A 23,051-nucleotide genomic window follows, 5' to 3' on the forward strand; every position below is an offset into this window, starting at 1 on the left:
CCAAGGAAGCTGTCTTACATTACCCTCGCTCTGTTTTCTTCACGGTTCTGAGCTACAGCTTAAGTTACTGCCAAATTTTCACCAAAAAGCTTCCTCTTAGACACGGATGGGATTACACCTCTACTGACTCAAACGCTGCAGTTTGCAAAATAGCCCTGAGATGTTGTAATACACTGAGAACGGCTCAAATCCAACCACCCAGCTAGTGGCAGAATCAGGAGTTAGTCTCCTCTAAAGCAGCAGAAATCCCAAACTGAGCGAATGAGGTGCTCATTAAGAAGAAAAGTCAGGCAGTAGTGCTGTAGTACAGTGTGTAAATGATTGAATTTCTCCCAGCTCGCCGTCTGAAGGCCTTCTGTGAGACTGTCACACAGCAGGGGAAGTCTGTGCTGCAGGCAGAGACGACACTACACAACTCCACTGTCATAAACGCTCATTTTCCCTCATTACTGAGTCTGAAATCAGTAATGACTTCTCTTATTTTGAATGTAATTAAATTTGTTTGTTTTTTTTTCTTTCCCCAAAAAGGGCTACAGCTTTGTTGGTTTTGCATTTTCTTATTGAACAAAGGAAGAGTTATGTCCTGAAGTGCAGCAGCGTTATTAGCAGCCTACATGTGTAAAGTCTGCGTCATTGTTTGTATTACAGGCTGTTTGAAGCACTGCACTGAAAGGTGTGAATGTGTCGGACTTAAAGGTCCAGTGTGGAGGATTTAAGGGGATATATTGGCAGAAATGGAATATAATATAATAAGAATGTTTTCATTAGTTTGTAATCAGCTGAAAATAACACTTGCTGTGTTTTCATACCTTAGAATGAGCCGTCTTTAAGTGCTGTATCGTAGGCAACTGGACTCGAGTTTCTTAAAGACGTTTCACCTCTCATCCAAGATGCTTCTTTCGTTCTAACAGACTGGTGCAGAGTTGCAGGGTTTAAACACTGTGTTGGTATGAACCCTTACAGAGTCGTCGAGGTCACATGTGAGTCGTTGACCCACCCGGTCATCATGTGTGTCATTAGGGTTAGATGGGCGCAGGTGTAAATGGGTGTTTATCCATCTAGGGAGGGAGCTCAAGACTGCGTTGTAAGTGGGTGATAAGTGGTGTCATAGGCCACCTCGTCTGTTTAATGAGGGTCGTTCCAGTTTGACGTAGATGGCCTGTTGAAGGCTTCGTTCAAACCATCTGTCTTCGCTGGCCAGGATGTGTACATTGCTGTCTCTGATGAGAGGTGAAACGTCTCCAAGAAACTCAAGCAAGTCCAGTTGCCTATGATGTAGCATTTAAGATTATCATGACCTGGATAACTGAGAATCTTCACTGACACTTCGAATGAGCTGTTAATATTTATGTAGGGAGCAAGTTCTTGTCCAAGAAGTTCGACATGTTGCACCACCATGTTTCTGCAGTAGCTCAGAATGGACAAACCAAACACAGGCTCTAATTAGGGACATTTGCATTTTTGCATCAGCTACTGTAGTTCGCAGCATCTTAGCGATGATTTTGTATTCGAAACTCCTATTTTCAGTGTTTAAATCATTAGGTCTGTGTTTTGGAGAGGAACAGGCCTCTGCATATAATTTAGCTCCTGGTATAACCCTCCTGAACGTCTGATTTTACGTTATCAGAGAAGAAAGGTGACCACCAAATACCAAGGCTAATGGTCTGTCTCCAACAAGCCAAACAGCATTGCAGAAAGAATGATTCGTACCATGAAATCTGCTTTATTCAGTGTTTCTGCTGGTTTTATTCACCTAGTCTGTTTGTTTTGGAGAGGAAGAGACCTCTGCGGATAATCTGGCTCCTGGTAAAAACCTCCTGAACAAAGAACACTGAAGAAACTCTAACCTGTAGAAGTTTCAGCTGGTTGCAATCTGCAGTCGTCACTGCCAGATGCCACTAAATCCTCCTTAATCTTACACACTGTTCCTTTAACTTGGGTGCAATTCATACATGATCTGTTATTTCTTCCTCTGTGATGCCGTAACAAATTAAGTGACACATAAAGAACACTTTATTCATTTATTTAAATAACCAAAATGTCCTTTTAATCATGGAGTTCCTTTTCAATGTACACAGTCTGTCTGTAATTGTTGCTGAATCCTCTGAAAGTTTGTAGGCTGGTTGTTGATGTTTAGTACTTATGACCTTTGAACCTGTGACACAGAGCACTTACCTGAAAAGACAATGACAATGTATTATGTACAAACATTATGATGCTGTATGGCGAGCAGCATTAAATGATTTGCAGATGAGATGATTAACACTGCAAAGATATGAGGCTTGTTCCAGTGTGTTGCAGACAAGCTGATGACGGCTGCGGCTGAAACGCACTTGTACTGCTGTGTTTTAATAATAAATGAAGACATGTTAGATCATTAACACGGACTGATGGTGACTTCTTTTCATTCAGAATCTGTTGATTTTCTTCTTATGGACTGTTCGTGGTGTTCCCTGCTCTCTGCAGGGTCGCTGTACCTGTGTCATAACGAAAACCCCCGTCTTTTAAAATGAGTCACATCATCTGAAGAGGTGTCTGATCAACCTGTGCCGGTGAACCTCCGATGTTTGTGCTTTGGCAGATTTGTCGCCCACATGATGATGATGATGATGACTCATACATTGTAATATCCATCCCGGCAGCTGTCGCTCTCGCATATCTCTCCTGCAGTGACGACTCAGACATCCCCGGCCAGTTGTGATTGGGTTTATTCAGCTCTGTGTACTTTAGAGAGCAGCTGCTAGCAGAGGTAGTCATGGCTGCTCTTGAACATCAGCTTGTTTGCGGGGCTGCTGCACCCTGCACGTACGTGTGTGTGTGTGTGCAGTTTATTGGTGTCACTCAGGTGGACAGGTCACGCACCTTGGGGAAGACACACATGACTGGTATTTAGACGAAACCCGCCGATCGAGTGTCAACATAAAATTCTGCAGCCTGTTACTATGGCAACAGGAAGTCTCAGTGGTAGTGGCCTGCAGTTCTCTCTCGCTCTCTCTCTCTCTCTCTCACACACATGTACAGAGCAGCACCAACTCGCCCACTCATAACCAGTCACACAATGAGCTTCGCTGAGACAGTTAAAGACGCAGCCATGAACAGCAGAGATGCTGCGTCTGCTGCATCACTGCTTCAGTATCGATTCGAGTGACTGATGAGTGATATGGCAACAGTTAAGGGTTATTTTAATTACTGATTGTCACTTATTTTTTGTTTAATTAATTCATAATTCAGTCAATATAAAGTCAGAAAAGTGACAAGATCCAGAACCTGCAGTGAGATTTCTCTTTTGTTTTGTCTTAAGAAGAGTCACACTCTTTAATAAAGGCAAAAAATGCCCAAAATTACAGCCACACCATCAGCCCTGTGAGGATGCACCTAGGCAGAGATGTTTCCTCTTAGCTTTAGTGCTGTTTATCAATCTAGATTGTTTTGGTGTGAGTTTCTAAGTGGTGAGATATCAATCGTAGAGATGTCTGCCTTCTCGCACATACAATGGAAGCAGATGACACTTAGCTTTTACTGCTCAAAGTGCCAAAGAAAAAACATACATTTGAAAAACCTCAACAGCAATGTTTCTTTCCAGAAATCATGACCTGGTTGCTTAAGAGTATCCATAGACATTGTTGTCAGCAGGTTTATAGGAACTATTTCCTGTCTACCGAACTACACCTGCCAACCGTAATAGTGTGCATCTACTGCTAGCTCACTTACTGTAGCACCACTGAGCTAGTTAACGTTACAGCTCAGCCATCTCACGCCGTCACAAGCGCAAGCCTCTCATCCATGAGTAGATGCACACTTCCTTCTGCACTGTGATGTGGTGCGTGTGTAGTTCGGTAGAAAGAAAATAGTTCCTACGTAAAACTTTTGACAACAAGGTGTGTGGATTATCTTGAGTAACCGGGTCATGATCTCTGGAAAGAGACATTGTTGTTGAGTTCATCAAATGTGTGTTTTTGGTGCTTTGTACACCACAAGCTGAGTGCCACTGAGTTCCATTACAATAGAGAGAGAGCAGACATCTCTACGGGTGATATCTCCACCACTTGGCAACCCACACCAAAACAATCTTGACTGATAACTATCAATACAGGTAAGAGGAAAGATATGTAATTTTGATTTATAACTGTCCCTTTAAGCTAAATGCTAACATGGTCACAGTGATGAATGATAATATGCTGATGTTTAGCAGGTGTAAAGTTTACCATGTTCAGCATCTTAGTTTAGCATGTTAGCTTGCTAATTAGCACTAAACACAAAGTACAACTGACACTTATGGGGATGTTAGTTTTTGCAAAGTTTTGGTTATATTTGATTTACTAAAAGGACAGGACAAATTGAACTACTGCTGGCTCTAGAGGAAAAGTCAGGAGATCATTAAAGTCATTAGGATTCATCCTCTGGAGAACACGAGTGTCTGTACAAAGTTTAATGGCAAATAGTTGTTGATATATTGAAGTCTGGAGCAGTGGCCCAACTGACACTGACCTCCCTAGAGCCAAGTCCTAACAGTGACGAGATCCAGAACCTAGAGCAATATTAATCTTTTGTTTTGTCCAAACTGTTGACATCTTCACATTTGAGAAGCCGGATACAGATTATTTTTTTGCCTAAAAAGTGACTCAGACTGATTAATTCAAAATAGTTGATTAGTCGACTGACAAAAAAAATGTATCTACAGCCAAGTGTTTCAGCTCCAACGTTCAGTTCACAGTATCAAAAGGTGAGAAGCCTCTCAAATTAAAAGAAGCTGGAACCAGAAATTGTTTTTAAAATTAATTGTCAACTATTTTGATAATTGATCGGTTGTTTTAAGTCATTATAAAAAGCAAAAATGCCAAAAATTCTGTGGCTCTGGCTTATCAGTTATGAAAATCTGCTGCCTTTCTCTTTTGTACATCATTGTAAATTAAGTATTTTTGAATTCTGCTCTGTTGGTCGGACAAAAGAAGCCATTTCAGACAATACTCCACATAATGCATTTTTTCATAGTTATTACATTTTATAAACAATTAAATGATTAATTAATAAAAAAAAAATCAAGATTTCTACTGCAAACTGTTAAGTGACATGGCAAATCATCCTTATGGTTAAAATCAAACCATGTAACTCTTTGAAACTCTTGTAACCTTTTTCTCTCACCTTTTTATTTATTCATTTTTTTTAACTTTTCTTGGTGTCGCTGCAACATGGGGTAGAGAATGGTTGCAGAGGGTCAGATGGGCAGGGAAAGCCATGCACAACAGTATAATGAACCTTCATCTGTCTATTTTTGTGAAACCCACAGCAGCCACAGGCTCTATTCCAGCCTGCAGTCCTTTGCATGCTCTCTCTGTCGCCCTTTCGCGCCAAGATTGTCCTGTCTAATGAAGGCAAAAAGCCAAAAAAATAAACCAAACAATTAATTAGTAGTTAAAATAATAGTTAGCTGTAGTCCTACGACACTTAATTTTCCATCAACTGACTTAATTGGTCAATTAACTGATAATTTCAGCCCTAAATTGGTTCTTACTCTGCATATTGATTAATCCTCCACCCTGATGTACCTGCGCCAACCAGCTGATCTCCGAGGGTGAAACAGACAATTAAAGAGTCTCATTGGCTGAGACAGACGACCAGCCCTCTTGTGTAATTAAAACAATTAACTGTTGGAACGTTGCTTTGGATCCATACTTCTCACTGTCAATCATTCACACTGTTATTCACAAAAATAAAGGAGAGAGTGGGATTAAGTTGCCACGGCAACATGTCCCCTGATCCACCCCTGCAGTTATTTCCTCAGCGCTGTGATGATGTTGGAGTTAAAGGGTTTTTCCATCCCTCAAACAAGCGCATGTCTGTGTTTGCTTTATTTGTCCTGATCTCAGAGAAACTGATACGTGTCACTGCGATTAAATCCCACTTCTTTTGCTGTGGTTATGTGCGCCTGTTAGGATTACAGCTATATTTAGGGCTATGTAAATCGACATCAGAGAAAAAGTCGTGCGGTGGCGGAGCTTCTGTACTTCATGCAGCTCTGGCGCTGTAGGTTCATTCCACCTCCTCCTCTGAGCTTCTCATCCAGCGAGAAAATGCCTCAAGACTTTAAAATAATATCAGTGTATTTGTAAGCTTTAACAGCATCTTACTTTCCTACACAGTCCCCACAATACTGATTTACCAATGAGTGGAGATTAGGGAAACCTCCCCCTCTCCTCTCTTGTTAAAATGCAGCCCACTACTCGGACTTAAAAGAAGACACTGAACTCGAGTGTTGTAATTAAACTAGATTTTAACAATTGTCAGTTCTATTGTACAATATTGAACAGGAGTCACAAAAGTGCACAAGAGGCATTGGTTCAAAAGGAAGGATCATACTTTGTGTTCCAGGTTCAGGTGACATTAGAGTTAAACAGAGAGAGAAGCAAAAATGTCCCTTCATAGATCAAAACAGTGATGAAAAAATATAACATCATACTATCACCCAGTAAATATGCCACTACAACATATGCCTTTGATTTCAAATGTCTCAAGATGGACTTTCCCAAGAGCAGCTGCGACACCGTCCTGCAAACAAAGCCTCGATTATAAAACCTCCTGACAGTTTGGTATACTTTATATATTATTGTACATCTATAGAGACATTAGGTTAAGGTTGATTTACTTGGTATGTTCTAGAAACACTCGTTGCAGAGAGGCACCAAAAATAAATAAATATGTAAAACAAAAAACCAAGATTGTGACAGGGTTTGTAGTGAAAAGGCCCATGCCATCTAAATGTTTTCAGTGAAGTACACTTTCACATTATTCACCCATCGAGCAGCACCAAGTCCCCTCACCCAAAAATAACCACCACCATAACAAAAACTAGTGTGTAGGAAGCACATCAACAGCCTTGGAGACGTCTTTTGTTCTACGTATGGACGACAATACTATTGCACACACAAAGTCCTCTGAACACTACACTACACTCATGGGAAAATGGGGCTCCTATTATTATAGTTTGGATGTGTCTGAAGGAAAGATCCTGAGACAAGAGAGCTGTCCTTCTTTATGCAAATATAATCAAAATGAGTGTTTACTGAAAACACCCACAAGAGAGTTGATGACTTCCTGCTGCAGTCCCTCCTCAGACTAGTTTTTGTGCAAAACACCTGTTTTGACCTTTGAGTTTATCACCACATTAACACCGTCGAGATGGGCTCGCCTGTCTGCCTTCCTCTCCTCTCATTTTATTACTGAAGATGTTTTTCATCAGGTTTTCTCACACAAAAAAAAGCAAGTTATTATTATGGTGATGGTCATCACTTGGCCAGTTCTCCTTGCCAGGTAGATTTTGACTCACCTGGAGGCACTTTGTGTCACGGCCGTTTGTCATGTATGTGCATATAATCTAATGAGTACAAACTGTCTTCTAACACACCTGAGATAGACAAGAGGCAACAGCGAGGACAGTCTGTAGAAAGATTTGATCTAATTCTCCAAGGGGGCCACAAGGATTAACACCAATTACTTGAGTGATGCTGAACAGCATTGTCTTTGTGTGTTATTCGTTTTAGCCCTTTTAAGTCCCCTCTTCTACTCTAAGCTCAGACTGCCTGTGAAGAAGTGCTGCAGCCTTCAGAAAAAAAGACAGATGGACAGAATCTAAGAACCCACCACCAGCTTTTTAAAGCCGTTTCCCCCCACAGAAACGGGTAAGTAAGCTCAAAGTGTGACTCTTGATTTAGTTTCTGAATGCCAGCACACAATACAGAGCCATTTGGTGGAGCACGCTGGCCTTCCCCCTGCCAGTCTCTCTCTCCCTCTCCCAAAAACATCTCTTTCTCACATGGTAGTGTTTATTAGAAGCCAAAGCTGATAGTGTCTGAGTGGACATCACCTTGGGGGAGTAGGTGCCACATAGTTTCTGCCCTGAAGACATACTGTAGTGAATCCTTCGTACCTGACCTCTGACCCTTTCAGCTCAGTGCCACTTTGCTCAGTTATCAACACCTAGCTTGGAGAGCCCCTGCCTGAACTCATGCAGCTCATCTATCTTTCCATCCAGCATATCCATGAACTTCTTCAGCTCGCCCTTCATGTGGACCTGCTTCTGCTGACTGTCATCTATGTCCAGCTGAAGACCTTCTATCCTCCCCTCCAGCTCCTTGTTCTTCGTCTCGGCAGTCTGTGGATGGACATTAGGAAAAACAAAACATTTGTTACAGCAGTCAGCAGCAGTAGAAGCAGGGAAATCAAAGGGGTACTTTGTCGATATTCAACAGGCATTGGTGTGGGTAGTATGTGTAAATGATCTATGTTAGCATTCCCATTATCTCACCAATGCCCAGATCTCCCTGCTCATCTCTCACTGAAAATCAGTTTTCGCCGGCTCTAGGGCTGCTGCTTGAACTTCAGATTGTTCTTCCACATTTTCATAAGCCTGCCACCACGGACCAAAGATTATAGAAGCATATGGAGAGAGACCCACCCCTCTCTTTCTAGCGCAGACCAAACTCAGGTCTGTAAAATTGGGCAGTGTTGATCAAATATAAACCAAGATTCCGTTACTGTGTTGCTTATTTCTTGCCTAAAATGTCTTCAGAAACATATTTTAGTGCACTGTTTTGCTATGATTCAAGAATTTGTGAACAGGAAGTACGCGCCACACATCCCTGCATTGTCATAACAGAGTCTGAAATACTGAGATCAAATGGTAAAGTGGCAGTGCTGGTAAAATATGAGCTAAGATTCTGTTACTGCATTGTCTGTTTCTCACCTAAAATGTATTCAGGAATATATTTCAGCTCACTGTTAAACTGCAATTCGAGATCATTTGTTACCAGCTGGCAGCCATATTGTCTCCTGTGTCAAAACGGGTATGCTCGCATTACATCACCCACCAGTGTTTATTGGTCGTTGTAGGTTTTCTACCTCTTGAGCAGAAGCAATTCCACAGCCCTTTTTCCTCTGTTCTCTCTGGTCCTGTAGCACCAATTGCAAAAGTATTTTCACCGTTCTACTGCATGAACAGCCCAGCTTTAGGAAAAGTCCAGCTTTCCAGCTGTGAAATACTTCATAAAGAGGGATGTCAGGGCATTTGATGTAGCACTGAAGATATGTTCTTTTGTCTCTGTCTTAGCAGAGACATCAAACCAAAGACAGAGCTTCTTACAGCTACTGTCAAACATGAAATAAAAGCAGTTCAACTGGCCTTTCAGCATTTCACTCCTTTGCACTGAGTTCTGGGGAACATTTGCCAAAATGCTCTAAGAGGAAAATTCCCTGTGTACATCCCCAGGAGTTAAAACCAAGCTTTACATTTAGGAAAGGTACATTGTTGTGTGAGGATGGGAGGGTACAGCGAGTGTTTCAGACTAGCAGGCGACACGAGTGACACATTAATGCTGAAGATACCATTGAAGGGAGGGGTTTAAAATAGGAGTGCTAAATGGGTGTTGCGCCTGCATGACGGTATCCTTCAGCTGACTCCTGAAACCCGATCACCACGTGGGGTGTCGTCTTTAAATAGCGAGGAGCCAAGACCAAAAACACAGAGGTGGGGTTGGTGGATTCATTTTTTAAAAAGAAGCAACAGAAAAAAAAAACAGTTTTACTTCACTGCTTAACGTTATCTGAATGGACTGTGGCTGAGTTTTCATGTTGGGCCTCGTGGTTAGACGAAGGTATTTGAGAAATCCCTTTGTCTATGTTTCTCCTGAGTTTGGGTATCTGGTTAGATAAACTCCCGTTGTCACTGTCATTCATCCAGCTGGCTGTTGCAGAAACAAACCAGGCGGTCCAGCTTTGTGAAGCACAAGAACTTCAGGCATGCCACTGTTGGTTTTATTCTCCTCCCTGCCCCGGCTTGAGAGGCAGCACATGCATGACAGCTTGGATGATAAAATTCTGCTCTGAGTCAGTCAGAACAGGGCAACATGAGCGTCACTATCAATGCAGCTCATGTCAGACTTGGCGCAATCAGAGTGAACAGTCCGTCACCAAGCCTGGCACTTCTGGTTTTACAGAGAGTCTGATATTACTCAATGAGAAATCAGACTTGAGGAACAGGTGTTCTTTGTTACAAGATGACTGAGGTGATGGGCGTGAATCTGTCGGGTTTTTGGCAACAGTAGATTCTCACACCCAACAACCCACACACACTCCCACAGAAATGTTATCAGACTTGGTCATTAAAGCTCCCAAACAACTTCAGCTGTTTTTGTAGTCAGCGACACAGATCATATCTGCGCCACTTGGAAACTAATAAGCCGTGACAGAGATGTAGTCTCTCTGTTTCACAGATGAGGAAGAGGAGGCCTTTTCAAAGAGGCAATAATCCACTCAGCGTTGTACCCAGGATGGACCTTTATTAATAGATACAGTAACCACAATGTGCGTTAGTGAGACACGTGACGGGAATGTTGTGTCACCAGCCCTCAGGCAGAATGGTGAATAGGATCTCTCATTCTCTGCCTCTGTCTGAGAGTGCTGCTTACGCCTCAGAGCCTGCGCGTTACCTCGCTTTGACAGACATCGTTTCCTCACGTGTGCCTGCGCCGTAAGCTTGAGCTTTTATACTCTGCTGTAAATCACACCTGAGAGAAATGTGGGGGTTTGTGGGATTCCTGGGTCCTTTGAACGTACCTGCAGTTTTGCAGTGATGCTCTCGCACTCCGCCATGAGCTGAGGGATTATCTCTGCCTGCTTCCTCAGGTTCTCCAGCTCCTGGGAAAATAAATAGAGACCAGTTCACTGAAAGCAATCAAAACATATCAGGTTGATTCTGTCTACATTGTCCAGTGTAGGAATCAGGGAGATACATTGGCAGAAATGAAATACGATACGATACGATAAATAAGTTTTCTTTAGTGTATAATCACCTAAAAAATAAGAACTGCTGTGTTTTTGTTACCTTAAATGGGACATTCATCTATGGAGATCACCATGTTTCTACTTACCCAGAACACACAAGCAAAACACTGAGTCTAGATAGGGCCATTCACGTTTTCGCATCTGCTACTTTAGCTAGCAGCCCATCCACAATGATTGCGTCAGGAAAACACTTATTTTTGTTTGTTTTGGAGAGGAGGAGACCTCTGTGGATAATTCAGCTCCCAGTAAAAAGGTCCCGAATAATGAACACTGAAGGAATTCTAACCAGGAGAAGTTTCAGCTGGTTGCAATCTACAATCCTCACCACTAGATGCCACTGGATACACTGTTCCTTTAAGAATGGTGCAGCTCATTTGGGGAGAAAAAATGAACTCATGCGTGGAGTAGGAACAAGTGCATTTGCATAAAGTTAAAAAGCCTTTTTCAAAAAACATGGCTGCTAACATTAAAACACTGACTGCTTTCGACTTTAAGGTCTTTACCAGGGTGCAAAAGGGTGGACAGGAGTCAAGCATTTTAAAGATATTTTTTGGGGCTTTTTAGCCTTTAATGTATAGGACAGACAAGCGTGAAGGGGGGGGAGAGAGAGAGGGAGTGACATGCAGCAAAGGGCCACAGGCTGGAGTCGAACCCGGGCCGCTGCGGCAACAGCCTTGTACATGGGGCGCCTGCTCTGCCACTAAGCCACCAGCGCCCCTGGAGTCAAGCATTTTATAAGCTTGGTAGGGGGTGTCACCCAATCCTGATTAATAAATGAATGCAGGTGGGTGACAACAACGAATTACAATTAGAAGCCATTTTGAAGTTGACACGCCTCCGCAGGTGTTTACCACTATCTCGTTCTCCTAAGTACAGCTCATTTAACAGAAGAAGCCAAACTTTTCAGATGTTAAAGACATGGTCCAACATATGGGGCACTATTCTTACTCACTTTCTTGCCGAGAGTTCGATGAGAAGATTGAAACCAGTTTCATGTCTGTCTGTCTGTTGTGTTGCCAGTCTTCATGCTAAGCTAAGCTAAGCTAACTGTCTCCTGCCTTCAGCTTGTTGTGAAGTAGCTCAACAAGAATTTTGAACAAAATACAAAGTTTACTCTATTATTTAAAGTAGAGTACAAATAATGCACTTGACTCCAACTTTTCCGTACTCAGTGCTGGAGACACATTTCAGACTGTACCAAACAAATATGGCAGCAGCACAAAGCAGCTAAGGAACAATGAAGAGCAAGGTGAAAGTGTTGCGTGAGAAAAACAGACGAATACTGAAGCCTTGATTCTGTTTTTCTGCCCTGTGCTTACATGTTTTTTTTTTTCTTCTCAATTCAATATCTATCATCACTCTCAAGTTTTATCTCTCTGCTGCTTTAAGCCACACAAACACATACAGTCTCACAGCATCTATAGCATCGCTCCCAGCACTTCCTGGCCAAGTAATAATTGGCTGAGTCTTTGTAGTCACCTGCTGCAGCTTTGTTCTGTTAGATCCCGTCTGGCCAGCACTGGGGTCAACACCATAGTGATTGCTTAATAATTCATGGGCATGTTTTTAATTGGAGGAGTTGAGCGTATGCATTTCGAGACGGGGTGAGTCATTCAGCAGATGAGCCTCTGTGGGCCGTCTGTGTCAGTGCTCTGCAAACAATGAGACTTCCTCCCGCGGGCTCCTCGGTCACTGTGAGGAGCATCGTGGCTGATATGCAGGACTGTGGAAAAGCTGTAGCCCCCGAGAGAGTGAGATTCTTTGCTTATAATCTTATAAAATCATCTCCGGCTCTTTGAACTGCTTCCTTCCTGTTGTTGTGTAAGATATACCGCTCTCCAAGGAAAGACTTATAGGTTCTATTAATACTCAGGCTGCCAGGTGCTAAACTAGAATATTCCAGACACGCTGTTTACCTCGGGGAATTTAAAAGGGTCTTTACACAGCAGAGCCACATGAGGTCTTTGTTTTGAAACACTGTTTAACTCAAACTTAATGACTAGTTCATCAACTGATTAGACAATCAACAGAAAATGAATTGACAACATATTTGAGGATGAATTACTCATTTAAGTCATTTATTTAGCCAAAGAAACATTTGCTCCTTCCTGGTTTTTAAAATGTGTTGATGTGCTGCTTATCTCTGTTTTAATGTGACTTTTAATGTCTGACTTATTGATCAGACTTGAGAAGCAACATGAAGACTAGATTTCAATGATATGTAGATTGACAGGAAATTTTCTGCATCTGTCATCGATAATCAATTACCCTTAAAAGTCATTTTTCAAGCATTAATGCCACATATTCTTTCCTTTTCTTTATCACATCTCATCTGTAGCAGCTGGAGTGTTGGTCAGACAGAATCAGATGACATCAGCTTTAGCTAGAGGATTATGTGATCTGCAATTTTTTACTTTTTATATTTTTTATGCATAACAATTAATCAAGACATTATTCTGCAGACGATCTGAAAATGAAAAAGATTGTAAGATGAAGCCCTGATAAAGATGTCACCTTGGACATTTTGTAACTGACTTTCTTTTTCCCCGTTTTCTAATTTGATTGATTCAACCATCATACCAATTTCATAGAGTGTAAAGCTAGATTTGCTGCAGTGTTCAGGTTTATAACCTGCTAAAAAACTGTCAAGAAGTTCCTAATGGAGCTGTCAATCATGTCAATCACCGCTTACAAACTGTGGTCAAACTGTCAAACTAAGCAGTGCTGGTCAAATATAAGTCAAGATTCTGTACTGCATTGCCTATTTCTTGTGGGTCACAAACCCTCTCATTATACAGCTGGTCGTGGTCCAAAAGTGGGTCGTGGGTCCATTCTGGATGGACCTCAGGTGACTCGCAAAAATGTCAAGTTTGTGAAAAACACGCTTTATTTTTAAGTACAGCAAATTTCCTACACAGAGCTTTTATTTTGAAGTGCCGTGTCTTGCTGTAGAGTGAGTGACTAACAGACAGCTACTTAACAGAGACAGCAGATTAACTCGACTGCATGGCCAAACACAAGTATGATCCTGATTATATTAAACTGTGTGGACCTTGAACTAATGACTAATGAGAAACCTGGACCCTGTGGATGGACCAGTTGGGAACCACTACACTAAAATATGTTTCTGAAAACATAAGAAGTAAGAAACAGGCAATGCAGTAACAGAATTTTGATTCATATTTGATCAGCGCTCAAATCTGTGTTGCAGACTCTGATCGATTGTGTTTGTTTCCTTGTTTGTGAAATGCCATAAGTGCACTAAGAAAAGGCAGAGGAATGATTTTTTTTTACAGATTGTCTATGTCATATACTACTATGTAGATAAAGGGATAGTTTCAGTAAATATAATAAAGTTATTTCTCATAAAAGTAACCAACTACAACCGTAAGGACCACTATGAACAGAAAATACTGACATACTGTCTTCTGCTGTTGAAGCAGAAATACATACTGACTTATGAACTCTTTAACTCTTTGTTTTGTTTATCTTTCCCTCTGCTTCACACGTGGCTAACTGTGTCTCCCTTTGATGATGACGGTGATGGGGAGACACAGTCACTTCAGGAAAAAGGTGATTGCCAAAATTCAGCCTTCATCATTTATCTGCAGACAGAAAAGGCATTTAACCAGTGACGAGCAAAGGTCAAAAGACTGTGTGGCCGCGCAGAGCTCATCCTCATTAGAAATAACAGCATCATTAGGCTCTGCTGAGCTGACAGTCAGCTAGTTTGGATTATAGATGACTGATGCAGTAGACATAAGGCGATGCGGCTAATGGCATTTGTGCCAAAATTCCCTGCTGCTCTGACTACAGACAAAGTCAGTGGCTGAATTTACATTCCCCCAGCCTGATTATTTTCACAGTGGAGTTCAATTGAACCAAAACAAGACAAATATAAAGTAAATTGCTGTTAAAACACAGCCAACATGGAAAATAAGAAAAAAGGAAATTGGGAGAAAAATTGGGCAGCAGAAAGGTCTAGGCTTCGGTGGGCAGGTGAAGATAACAAGACCGATCTATACAAAAACCCAAGATGACACAACAAAACCTATCATTTCCTGCTGAGGTATAATCACCTCCTGAGGGAGAGGAGTGGTACTGGGTAAGAGCAAGAGGCGAAGAGCTGGTGTACAGTGAAAAGACGCACCGAAATGTTGGAAGAGGAAGAGAAAGTAGAAATGGAACTTCAGGAGATGAAGGGGTGTTAAAATAAAAACTGATTTTTTTTGATGAAGAAAGGATGAAGGGGGCTGAATAAATCATAAACTTTCAAGGTAAAGCACCGCCTCCGTTATAACAGAAATTATTGTTTTACAAACTCTTCCAGACAACCCTGCTCTCAGCAGTGCCCCTCTGTTGATTGAAGACAAATGTGCTGCAGAGGTCTCACCTGCTCTTTGTCCTGCAGCTCAGTCTCCAGCTCCTGCACTCGTACAGACAGCTGGGCGTTTTTCTGTTTCTCCTGATTGGCTTCGTTGCACTGAGCTTCTAGTTCTGCAATCTGCACACAAAATGAAAAAGATGTTTATGAAAAAGTAAATCAATGAGGAAGGTGTTTTTAGAACATATTCCCATTTCCCTTACCCATCATATTTGTGTTTGTGGAATCCTAAATAATTATGCTGTGTTATATTACTGATGTCAATCAATTAGAGAAAAAACTTGCAGCATGTTACAAAATAAAGAGCATCATTGCAACAGCAGCCCAGCTGCAGTAACAGCCCACATTGATTATGAAACTAAAATAATTCTATTTATAGTGAGACTCTGGTGCAGGAGCACAAAAGCTACCAAAATGTGCAGCACTTCACTCGCTCAGAGTGGAGAAACTTGGTGAGGAATTCACTCTTCCCACTAAACACATTTTAAGTAATAGATTAATCAAACTACAACAGAGTATATTCTCATTTTGTGAGTTTGCAGTGCAGTTTTGTTCCTTTTATAAAAGAGGCAACGGTGTTTCTAACCCGTCACCTTTTCTGCCAGCAGGATTGATGGGTGTGTGTACATTATTTAACTTCCCTGACTGCATTACCTTTTCCCTGAGCGTGTCACTCTCTTCCTTGCAGGCACTAAGTTGTTTCTTCCAGCTCTCTACATTAGCGGAGGACTCCTGCAGTGCGTCCACCAGCCTGGCATTATTTTCTCTTAAAGTCTGCAGCTCGGTTTCCCACTTCTTGGCATTGGTGTTGCTGTCAGACAGGAAAGAGAGGGAGACAGAGACCCAGAGAGTTATTGATGGAGGAAAATTTTTGACAGGTTAGTGCTGAAGAGCCTGAGGCTTGTGCCCACTGACATGACACATAATGCTACAAAATTCTCCCAGTCATGACTATTTAATTAGCTGCGATGTACATCACACTGTCAGAAGATATTTAGATGATTAAAAAAAAAAAGAGGAGAAGTGGGAAAAGTCTCTGATGTCTAATGAGCTGCAGCCCTGATACAGTCCAACATACAGTTTGTTATCTTTTCAAACCACAGCGTGTGTTTCTGTCTTATCAATAAGATCAGGGAGGTTGTGATGTATATTTAGTATGCATCACTGTTCCCTTCCTTATGCATGGCTGGTTTGAAGTGTGCTGCTCTCCATCAAATGCGGACAGACTTGCATCGCAGCATTCTGCAGTCCTCGGCTGTTTCACTGCTGTGACACATTTCAACAGAACAAAATCCCAAAGCCTCGTGAAGGCATGAAAAAGGGCAGACAAAGACAGGGAGCAGTGGAGGACCAAACTGGGTTTAACAACCACAACCTGGAGACATTTAATGGTTCGTGTAAGGGTCAAAACAAATGTTTCTCCTCTGACAAAACATGTTTTGTTTAGAGTCAGTGTTTAAATCACACAGCAATTTTACAGATCTGTAATTTCCTATTCATCTCTCTGGATGTTTCCCAGGAGGAACTTTCTGATTTAGTACTAATCATGAGAAAGAGTTGGTTGAGTTCAGTTAGTTGGTCAGAGGAATCTTATTTAATTGAACTGGCCAAACTAAACCAACATAAACATTCTTTAGTGAAAATCTTTTAAAATGATAACGTTTGAGAGGGGAGGAGTACTTAGATTTCCACAGCTGACTTTTTGTCAATAATGTGGCTTCCTCTGAGTTTACAGAGAAAAGCTTTACATCTTATTAATATCTTCTGGGGTAACTGGATGTGCAGTCAAGCTCGGGTCCTCTACCAGAGGCCTGGGAGTTTGAGGGTTCTGCACAGTACCTTAGCTGTTTTAGGACTGGGCTCTTCTGGACAGAGACCTCAGATGTTGTGCCTGGAATCTGCTGGAGCCACTCTCCCAGTTTGGGGGTCACAGCTCCCAGTGCTCAGATTACCACTGGCACCACTGTTGCCTTTACTCCTCACATCTTTTCTAGCCCCTCTTTTACCCCTTGGTATTTTTCGAGCTTCTTGAAAAAGCTTCTTTTCACCAGTTTGTCAGTCTGGATCTGGAAGTCCCGCATGATCTTAGCTTGGTCATTCTCAACCACCCTAGGAGGTGTCTTCCATTCTGACCTTGGGACCTCCAGCTCATACTCAGTGCAGATGTTTAAGTACATTGCGACAGCCACTTGGTTATGGCAGACCCTTACTTCTATTGATCTAAATCAGAAATGGCTGCGCCCCTGAAAAGGTCCAGTGAATTGCCCCTCCCCAAATCTGCGTTACTCATATCAACACATGCCTGTGCTCTCTCTCTTTCTCTCCTACTTTAGATTGGTGAATTTCTTGTGTCCGCCCGCTTGCAGTTGCATACAAAAAAAAAAAGACTTGTACCACTTTCAAAGGGGAGGGGGGTTTCATTGTGACAATATTATGACTATATCTTACTAAAATTATGCAATGTTATATTTTGGTTCAGAATAAACTGAACATGACTGCTGGCCTCCATGGGCCCCCCTAACAGCTGAGCAGATGTTGTGCACTGACTAAACGACTTGTTCTGTCCAGGAACTTTGTTGCGAAACTACGACTACATATGAGTTCTTTTCTAGGAATGGAAAATAAAGTGTTATCTACACAACTCTAATTTTCTTATGTGTATGAAGCGTGTATTCCCAGGAAAGTTCCGCTAATTGGTCTTTTTTTTTTAACCTCAGGGCCTTTGATCCCATCTGGATCGACTGTGTGAGTGATTTTTTTTGTTGCTACCCAGTACTAATTCTGGCTAAATTTGCTCACTGTAGTTTTGGTTAACTCGGATGCCCTTGGGTCATTTTAATCCCATCTGGAACCACATCTGGTGTTTCATGCAATTACTGATTTATACACAAGGCATCTGGATTATAAAGGCCATATAATCAAATGGCAGGGCAGAGCAGCGTCACTCTTTAGATTAGATCTGATGATTTCTGAGCCCTTTGGGGACGTGATATCATCCCAGCAGCAATAAAGTGAAGAGAGGGAACATTTGAGCACACTTTGGTGGAGAGAAAATTAAAAGACAAGAAAAAAATGGTGTGAAAGTGATCAGGAGCTGCTGTGAGTTAAAATAATATGATGCACCTTGGAGTGAGTTTAGCTGTATTGTCAGATTATGTGCTGCGTGATTTTGGGAGAACACATTCAGAGCAAATTAGATGCACATCACAGTAAAGAGGTTTATCTGAGGTTTTCATGAAGGAAAACCTTACCTTTGTTCGACTGCACTCTTGAGACGTTCATTCTCGGTCTTCAGCACAGCAGCCTCCGGACCAACATGAGAGATCTTCTCATCGTCCGTCCCATTAATGCTGGACGCCTGGTTGGTTGAGGGCGTCTCACGTCCAGACTCCTTGTAGGGGACAGAGGGAGATGTGTTATGGTGCAGGGCAGGTTTTGATTCAGTCTACCTGCAGTGTTCTAAAGGTCTGATGGGTTAAAATCTATAAATGTGTCTCATAAATCTTGCTTTGACTGTGATAAAGGGCTCTGGGCTTCTTTCGATGAAACACTGTAAACACCCCGGACACGTCAGCTATGACAGCGGAGGGGTGAGGGAAAAACTGATGCCAGTATTTATCATGTCATATGGCCCAGCAGCTTTGTGTGTCTCAGAGCCGAGTCTGGATTCTGCCATCTGGAGTCAGTGCAGGCAGAGAGCAGGCCAAGCTGCTGGATCCACCTCCAATCAATGCTGTTTACTGTTTACGCTGTTTACTTACTAATTGAATTATCAATCCGAGGTCGTTTGTGTGATCTGATAAACTTTTGTTTTATTACTCCCACTGGCTTCCTTGTCCTCTTAATTACTGTTGTGGCTTCCAGGTAGGATGACCTTTGACCTTTTTTTTTATGATGATTCACACTGTCACATTAATTATTTCTGTTGTGTTGACATGTAATATTAAATAAGCCTCAAAGGCCTGAGTTCATATAAATATTTGAACTTATCTATTTGAATACTTGATTATGCCCAAAGCTATTTCTAAACACAGAATCTGTACACATTAGTGTTTGTTTACAGGACGACTCCATTAATTTTGTTTTTTGTTGTTTGGTTTACATCATTCTGTAGCTTCCCAGTAGTGTTCCCTATGTATTCAAATCCGAAAAAATTCAAATTTTGGCCTAAGTATGTATTTTTTAGCCCTAAAATGCTATTTATCCAAGCCTCTCTAAAACCTTTTTCCCACCTAACCCAATGTAGATTTCTGCACAATGTTGTTGCTACATATAAACCCACATACTGCTGTGGACACATTAGTTCAGTTTTGAAAGTCACAAAATAGCAAACCAAGTTAACGATCGAGTCAGTGGTAGACCAGCAAACCCCTGTGTGCTGTGAAGTAAAATTAATGTTTGTGTCAATGGAGTCTGGTGGGTGAAGACAGCATCGATAACAGCTTCAGTTCCCTGTCAGAGAGGGCTGTCTCACAGCGAGCTAAAGTGGTAAAAGAATCTTCATATAGCGTACTCTTACACTGATGTGGATTTTTCTTTTTTGGTGGTCCTATTTTTGGAAGACCAAAATATATTTTGCTGCTGTTCCCGTCTACAGCCACCAGACTCCTTTGACAGAAACAGTATTTTTACCTCCCAGAACACCAGGAGCTACCGGTCTACCACTGCCGCTGATTAGTTTGTGTCAATGTGTGACTTTTGGAACCAAACTAACATGGCGTCCACAGCTGTAGGCTACATTGTTTAGCTCCTGTGCCTCGGTACAGCCATCTTACCGTGGGTAATACACTGCCTATGGATCCATTAATGTGTTCATACAGTACAAATGCAGTATTATATTGAATCTTAACGTGTCTTCACCTGGTTAAATAAACGTTTAATAGCACCATGCTCCACCTCCAAGCTCAGATCTTCCAAGCTAATACTTTTCTCACTCTCAATGATTACAATCAGTGAACAACTTGTGTGGGGGGTGAGGAATCAGCACTGTAACCTACGTCACTACTTTCTGATAGCGGTTAAGTGGAAGTTTCCATTTGAAAAATACAGAAAAGAACACAAAAACAACAACAGTCCTGATTTCTTTGATGATGTGGCATTAAAACTTGGGACCACTGAGGACTATTGTTTGGTAAAATCTAGCCTTAGAGCCAACAATGGACAGATCCACACCAAGATCCTTAAAGGGTTACTTCAGTCCTGGATCAGGGCATTAGGAACTTGAGGTTATGCCATTTGTGGCATCTGTTTATTCCAAATGTAACGTACTATGTGACGTACAAATGCACTTTTCCTTCTTCTCAAACACCCATAGTTCCTACTCTAGAATCCACGTGTTTGCCAAAGTATGATCTCCAGGGTTAATAAAGGCTCCTGTTTATCAACCATTCTATCTGACTAGAATCGACTTAAGACTTGAGAGACAGATATCACACAACCATCACAGCTAGGGATTTAAAACATATTTTCTTAAGGAATTCATTTTATTTATGAAGGCCATATAATTCATTCAAACTAAAACAATTTTTTCTTGCCACGCCAACATAGGGAGGCCTTAAAAGCAAATTTGAAGGGGCAAGTCCTTTCATACAGCACACATAAGAGAAAAATGAACTAGAATTACCGCTTTGCAGTCAAGTTGCACTTATAGTTGGAATTTTATTTCTTCTATGTTCAATTCTGAAAGAGGGTGACATTTCTACCATACCAGGGCTGTGGGGGGTGGTATGGGTTCTCTGTATATATCTGTTTATTTTTCTTGTGTATTTGTTTGTTTCAATAAAAACATCTTTAAAAACAAAAGGAGAGTAAGCTAAACTGAAATGTTTTCATCGCTAGTTTTTCTCTGTGGAGGCCAACAGTGACTGTAAAGGGGACAATAGCAAAGCAGAGGTGTTACTGAATCAGAATTTCAGACAGCAGAGAGATATAATTTACCTCAGAGTGATTGCTCAACGTCTCCACCTTGTCTTGAGACTTGTCCCTTGCCAGCTTGGCTGCCTCTTTTACTTCCTGGAACTTCTCAGCAAACTGAAAATATGAGAGAGACGTGTGAGAGCTGTGATGATTAGTGGTAATACAAGCGCTGAAATGTCACACACGGTGTGGCTCGCCTTAAAACGTTTTGGGAGATCATGGAGCCAAATTATCTGGTGATAGTAAAGATTTAAGAATCAGACACAGGCCTGTCTTTAAATCCTTTTCTGATTGCTTCATTTTTTCCAGTTAATGTTCAGTTAATGACGAACTGTGCACCATCACACTCCAGTTTTAGTGAGAAATACATAAATCGTCTCTAAGCTTGATGCTTTTGTGATTCATGTGATGCTGCAGAAATGTTTTCGCTCACCTTGGCCAGCTGCTGCTCCGAAGCGAAGCCCAGTCCAAATACAGTGTTGGCCCTGCTGTCCGCCCACTGGCCAAACTTTTGTGATGTCTTAGTGAACGTCATGTTGGGTGTGATGGTACTGTTGATGATCACCTGTTAGGACAAAACAACTTTAATTAATTTCCAAGTCCTGTTAAGAGATCATACTGGTAATCAGTACAGATGTGCAGGCTTTCAACACCATTTTTTTTTCACATATTCCAGGTAGCACGAGGTGAGTAACTGATGTATAAATTATTTTGCGGGTCAGGATTCCTTTAATGAAGGAGCTCCAGCAGCTGCATTCACATAATGAATGATTAAACAAAGGCCAGTCCCCTATTGTAGCTCCATTGATACAGAGCAAATCTGTAATACCCTTTCTTGGGATGATCCACTTCATCAAAACAGTTTGATTCATATGCATGTTTGAGAGCCTGTCTGCAATACAAAGCTATACTGTTTACAAAGCAATCTTTGGAAGTACTCAAAGACTAATTATCTATTCTCTCTATAGAGGGGAAAACAATTTATACATAAAAAGGACAGAAATTAGAAATAAATTCTTGATCCAGGATGAAAAATGGTGGGAGTCTTAGTGTCTCACAACGTCCTGTAAATCAAAGAATCCATCTTCAATCAGAAAAAAATGACACACACTCAAAGAAGCTGAACCAGAGCTTATTCATTTTATGTTTCACTACAGAGTTAACTATACTTGCCACCAGGTTTCACGTGAAACAAGAACAGCGTTAGACTTGTAACATTTGTTCCTCGGTTCCTCTGTTCAGAACTATTGGGAGTGAGTATCCAAAGTTCTCTGAATTGACAGGTAAGACCACATGAGCACTACTTAAAGGGATACTCTGCTGATTTTCAACCAGCTTTGTATTGTAACAATATGGGCAGCATGTGTAAATGAACTGTGGTAAACTTCTCTCCATCTCACCAGCGCCCAGATCTCCTTGCTCATCTTCCAGCTCAAATCTGCCAGATGAGACGTTTTGCACCATCCGACAGATTTTCGCTGGCTGTAGGCAGGATTGCTCGGGGCTGATGTTCTCACTACAGATTGTACATTCCTGCCAACACGGACAAAAAGAGTATAGAAGTGAATCGAGGGAGAGAAAGCCACCCTACACTCTCTCAAACTCAGATCAAACAGTAAAACTAATTAGTGCTGATCAAATATGAACCAAGACTCTCTGTGCTGCCTTTTTCTCGCCAAAATGTTTTCAGAAACGCATTTTAGCTTGCCGTTAAACTTTAATTCAAGATTGTTTGTTACCAGTTGGGCGTGTATTGTTTCCTGTGTGAAAAAGGACAAGCTCGCATTATGTCACCCACCAGCAGGAGTGTTTATTGGCCTAATGCGGCACAGTGAATTCTGGAAGTTGTAGGTTTTCTGCCTCTTAAACAAAAGCAAATGCCACATGCAGCCCTTTTTCTCTGCTTTCTCTGGAC

At 41.6% G+C, this 23,051-nt stretch overlaps 1 protein-coding gene across 2 annotated transcripts in view; it reads right to left on the reverse strand.

The window, feature by feature from the left end:
- Nucleotides 1–6,253: 6,253 nt before the first annotated feature.
- Nucleotides 6,254–23,051, reverse strand: part of homer2 (homer scaffold protein 2) — a 45,452-nt gene continuing 28,654 nt past the window's right edge. For both annotated transcript variants that reach the window (XM_033625525.2, XM_033625517.2), the window contains exons 3-9: nucleotides 21,570–21,701; nucleotides 21,158–21,250; nucleotides 18,472–18,611; nucleotides 15,875–16,031; nucleotides 15,230–15,340; nucleotides 10,609–10,689; nucleotides 6,254–8,149 (exon numbers count right to left, since the gene is read on the reverse strand). In XM_033625525.2, coding sequence (XP_033481416.1) covers nucleotides 7,961–8,149; nucleotides 10,609–10,689; nucleotides 15,230–15,340; nucleotides 15,875–16,031; nucleotides 18,472–18,611; nucleotides 21,158–21,250; nucleotides 21,570–21,701 — 903 coding nt within the window. In that variant the 3' untranslated portion in view covers nucleotides 6,254–7,960. The remainder of the gene's footprint in view (nucleotides 8,150–10,608; nucleotides 10,690–15,229; nucleotides 15,341–15,874; nucleotides 16,032–18,471; nucleotides 18,612–21,157; nucleotides 21,251–21,569; nucleotides 21,702–23,051) is intronic.

The sequence above is a fragment of the Epinephelus lanceolatus genome, chromosome 2, assembly GCF_041903045.1.
Source record: "Epinephelus lanceolatus isolate andai-2023 chromosome 2, ASM4190304v1, whole genome shotgun sequence".
Taxonomy (NCBI): domain Eukaryota; kingdom Metazoa; phylum Chordata; class Actinopteri; order Perciformes; family Serranidae; genus Epinephelus; species Epinephelus lanceolatus.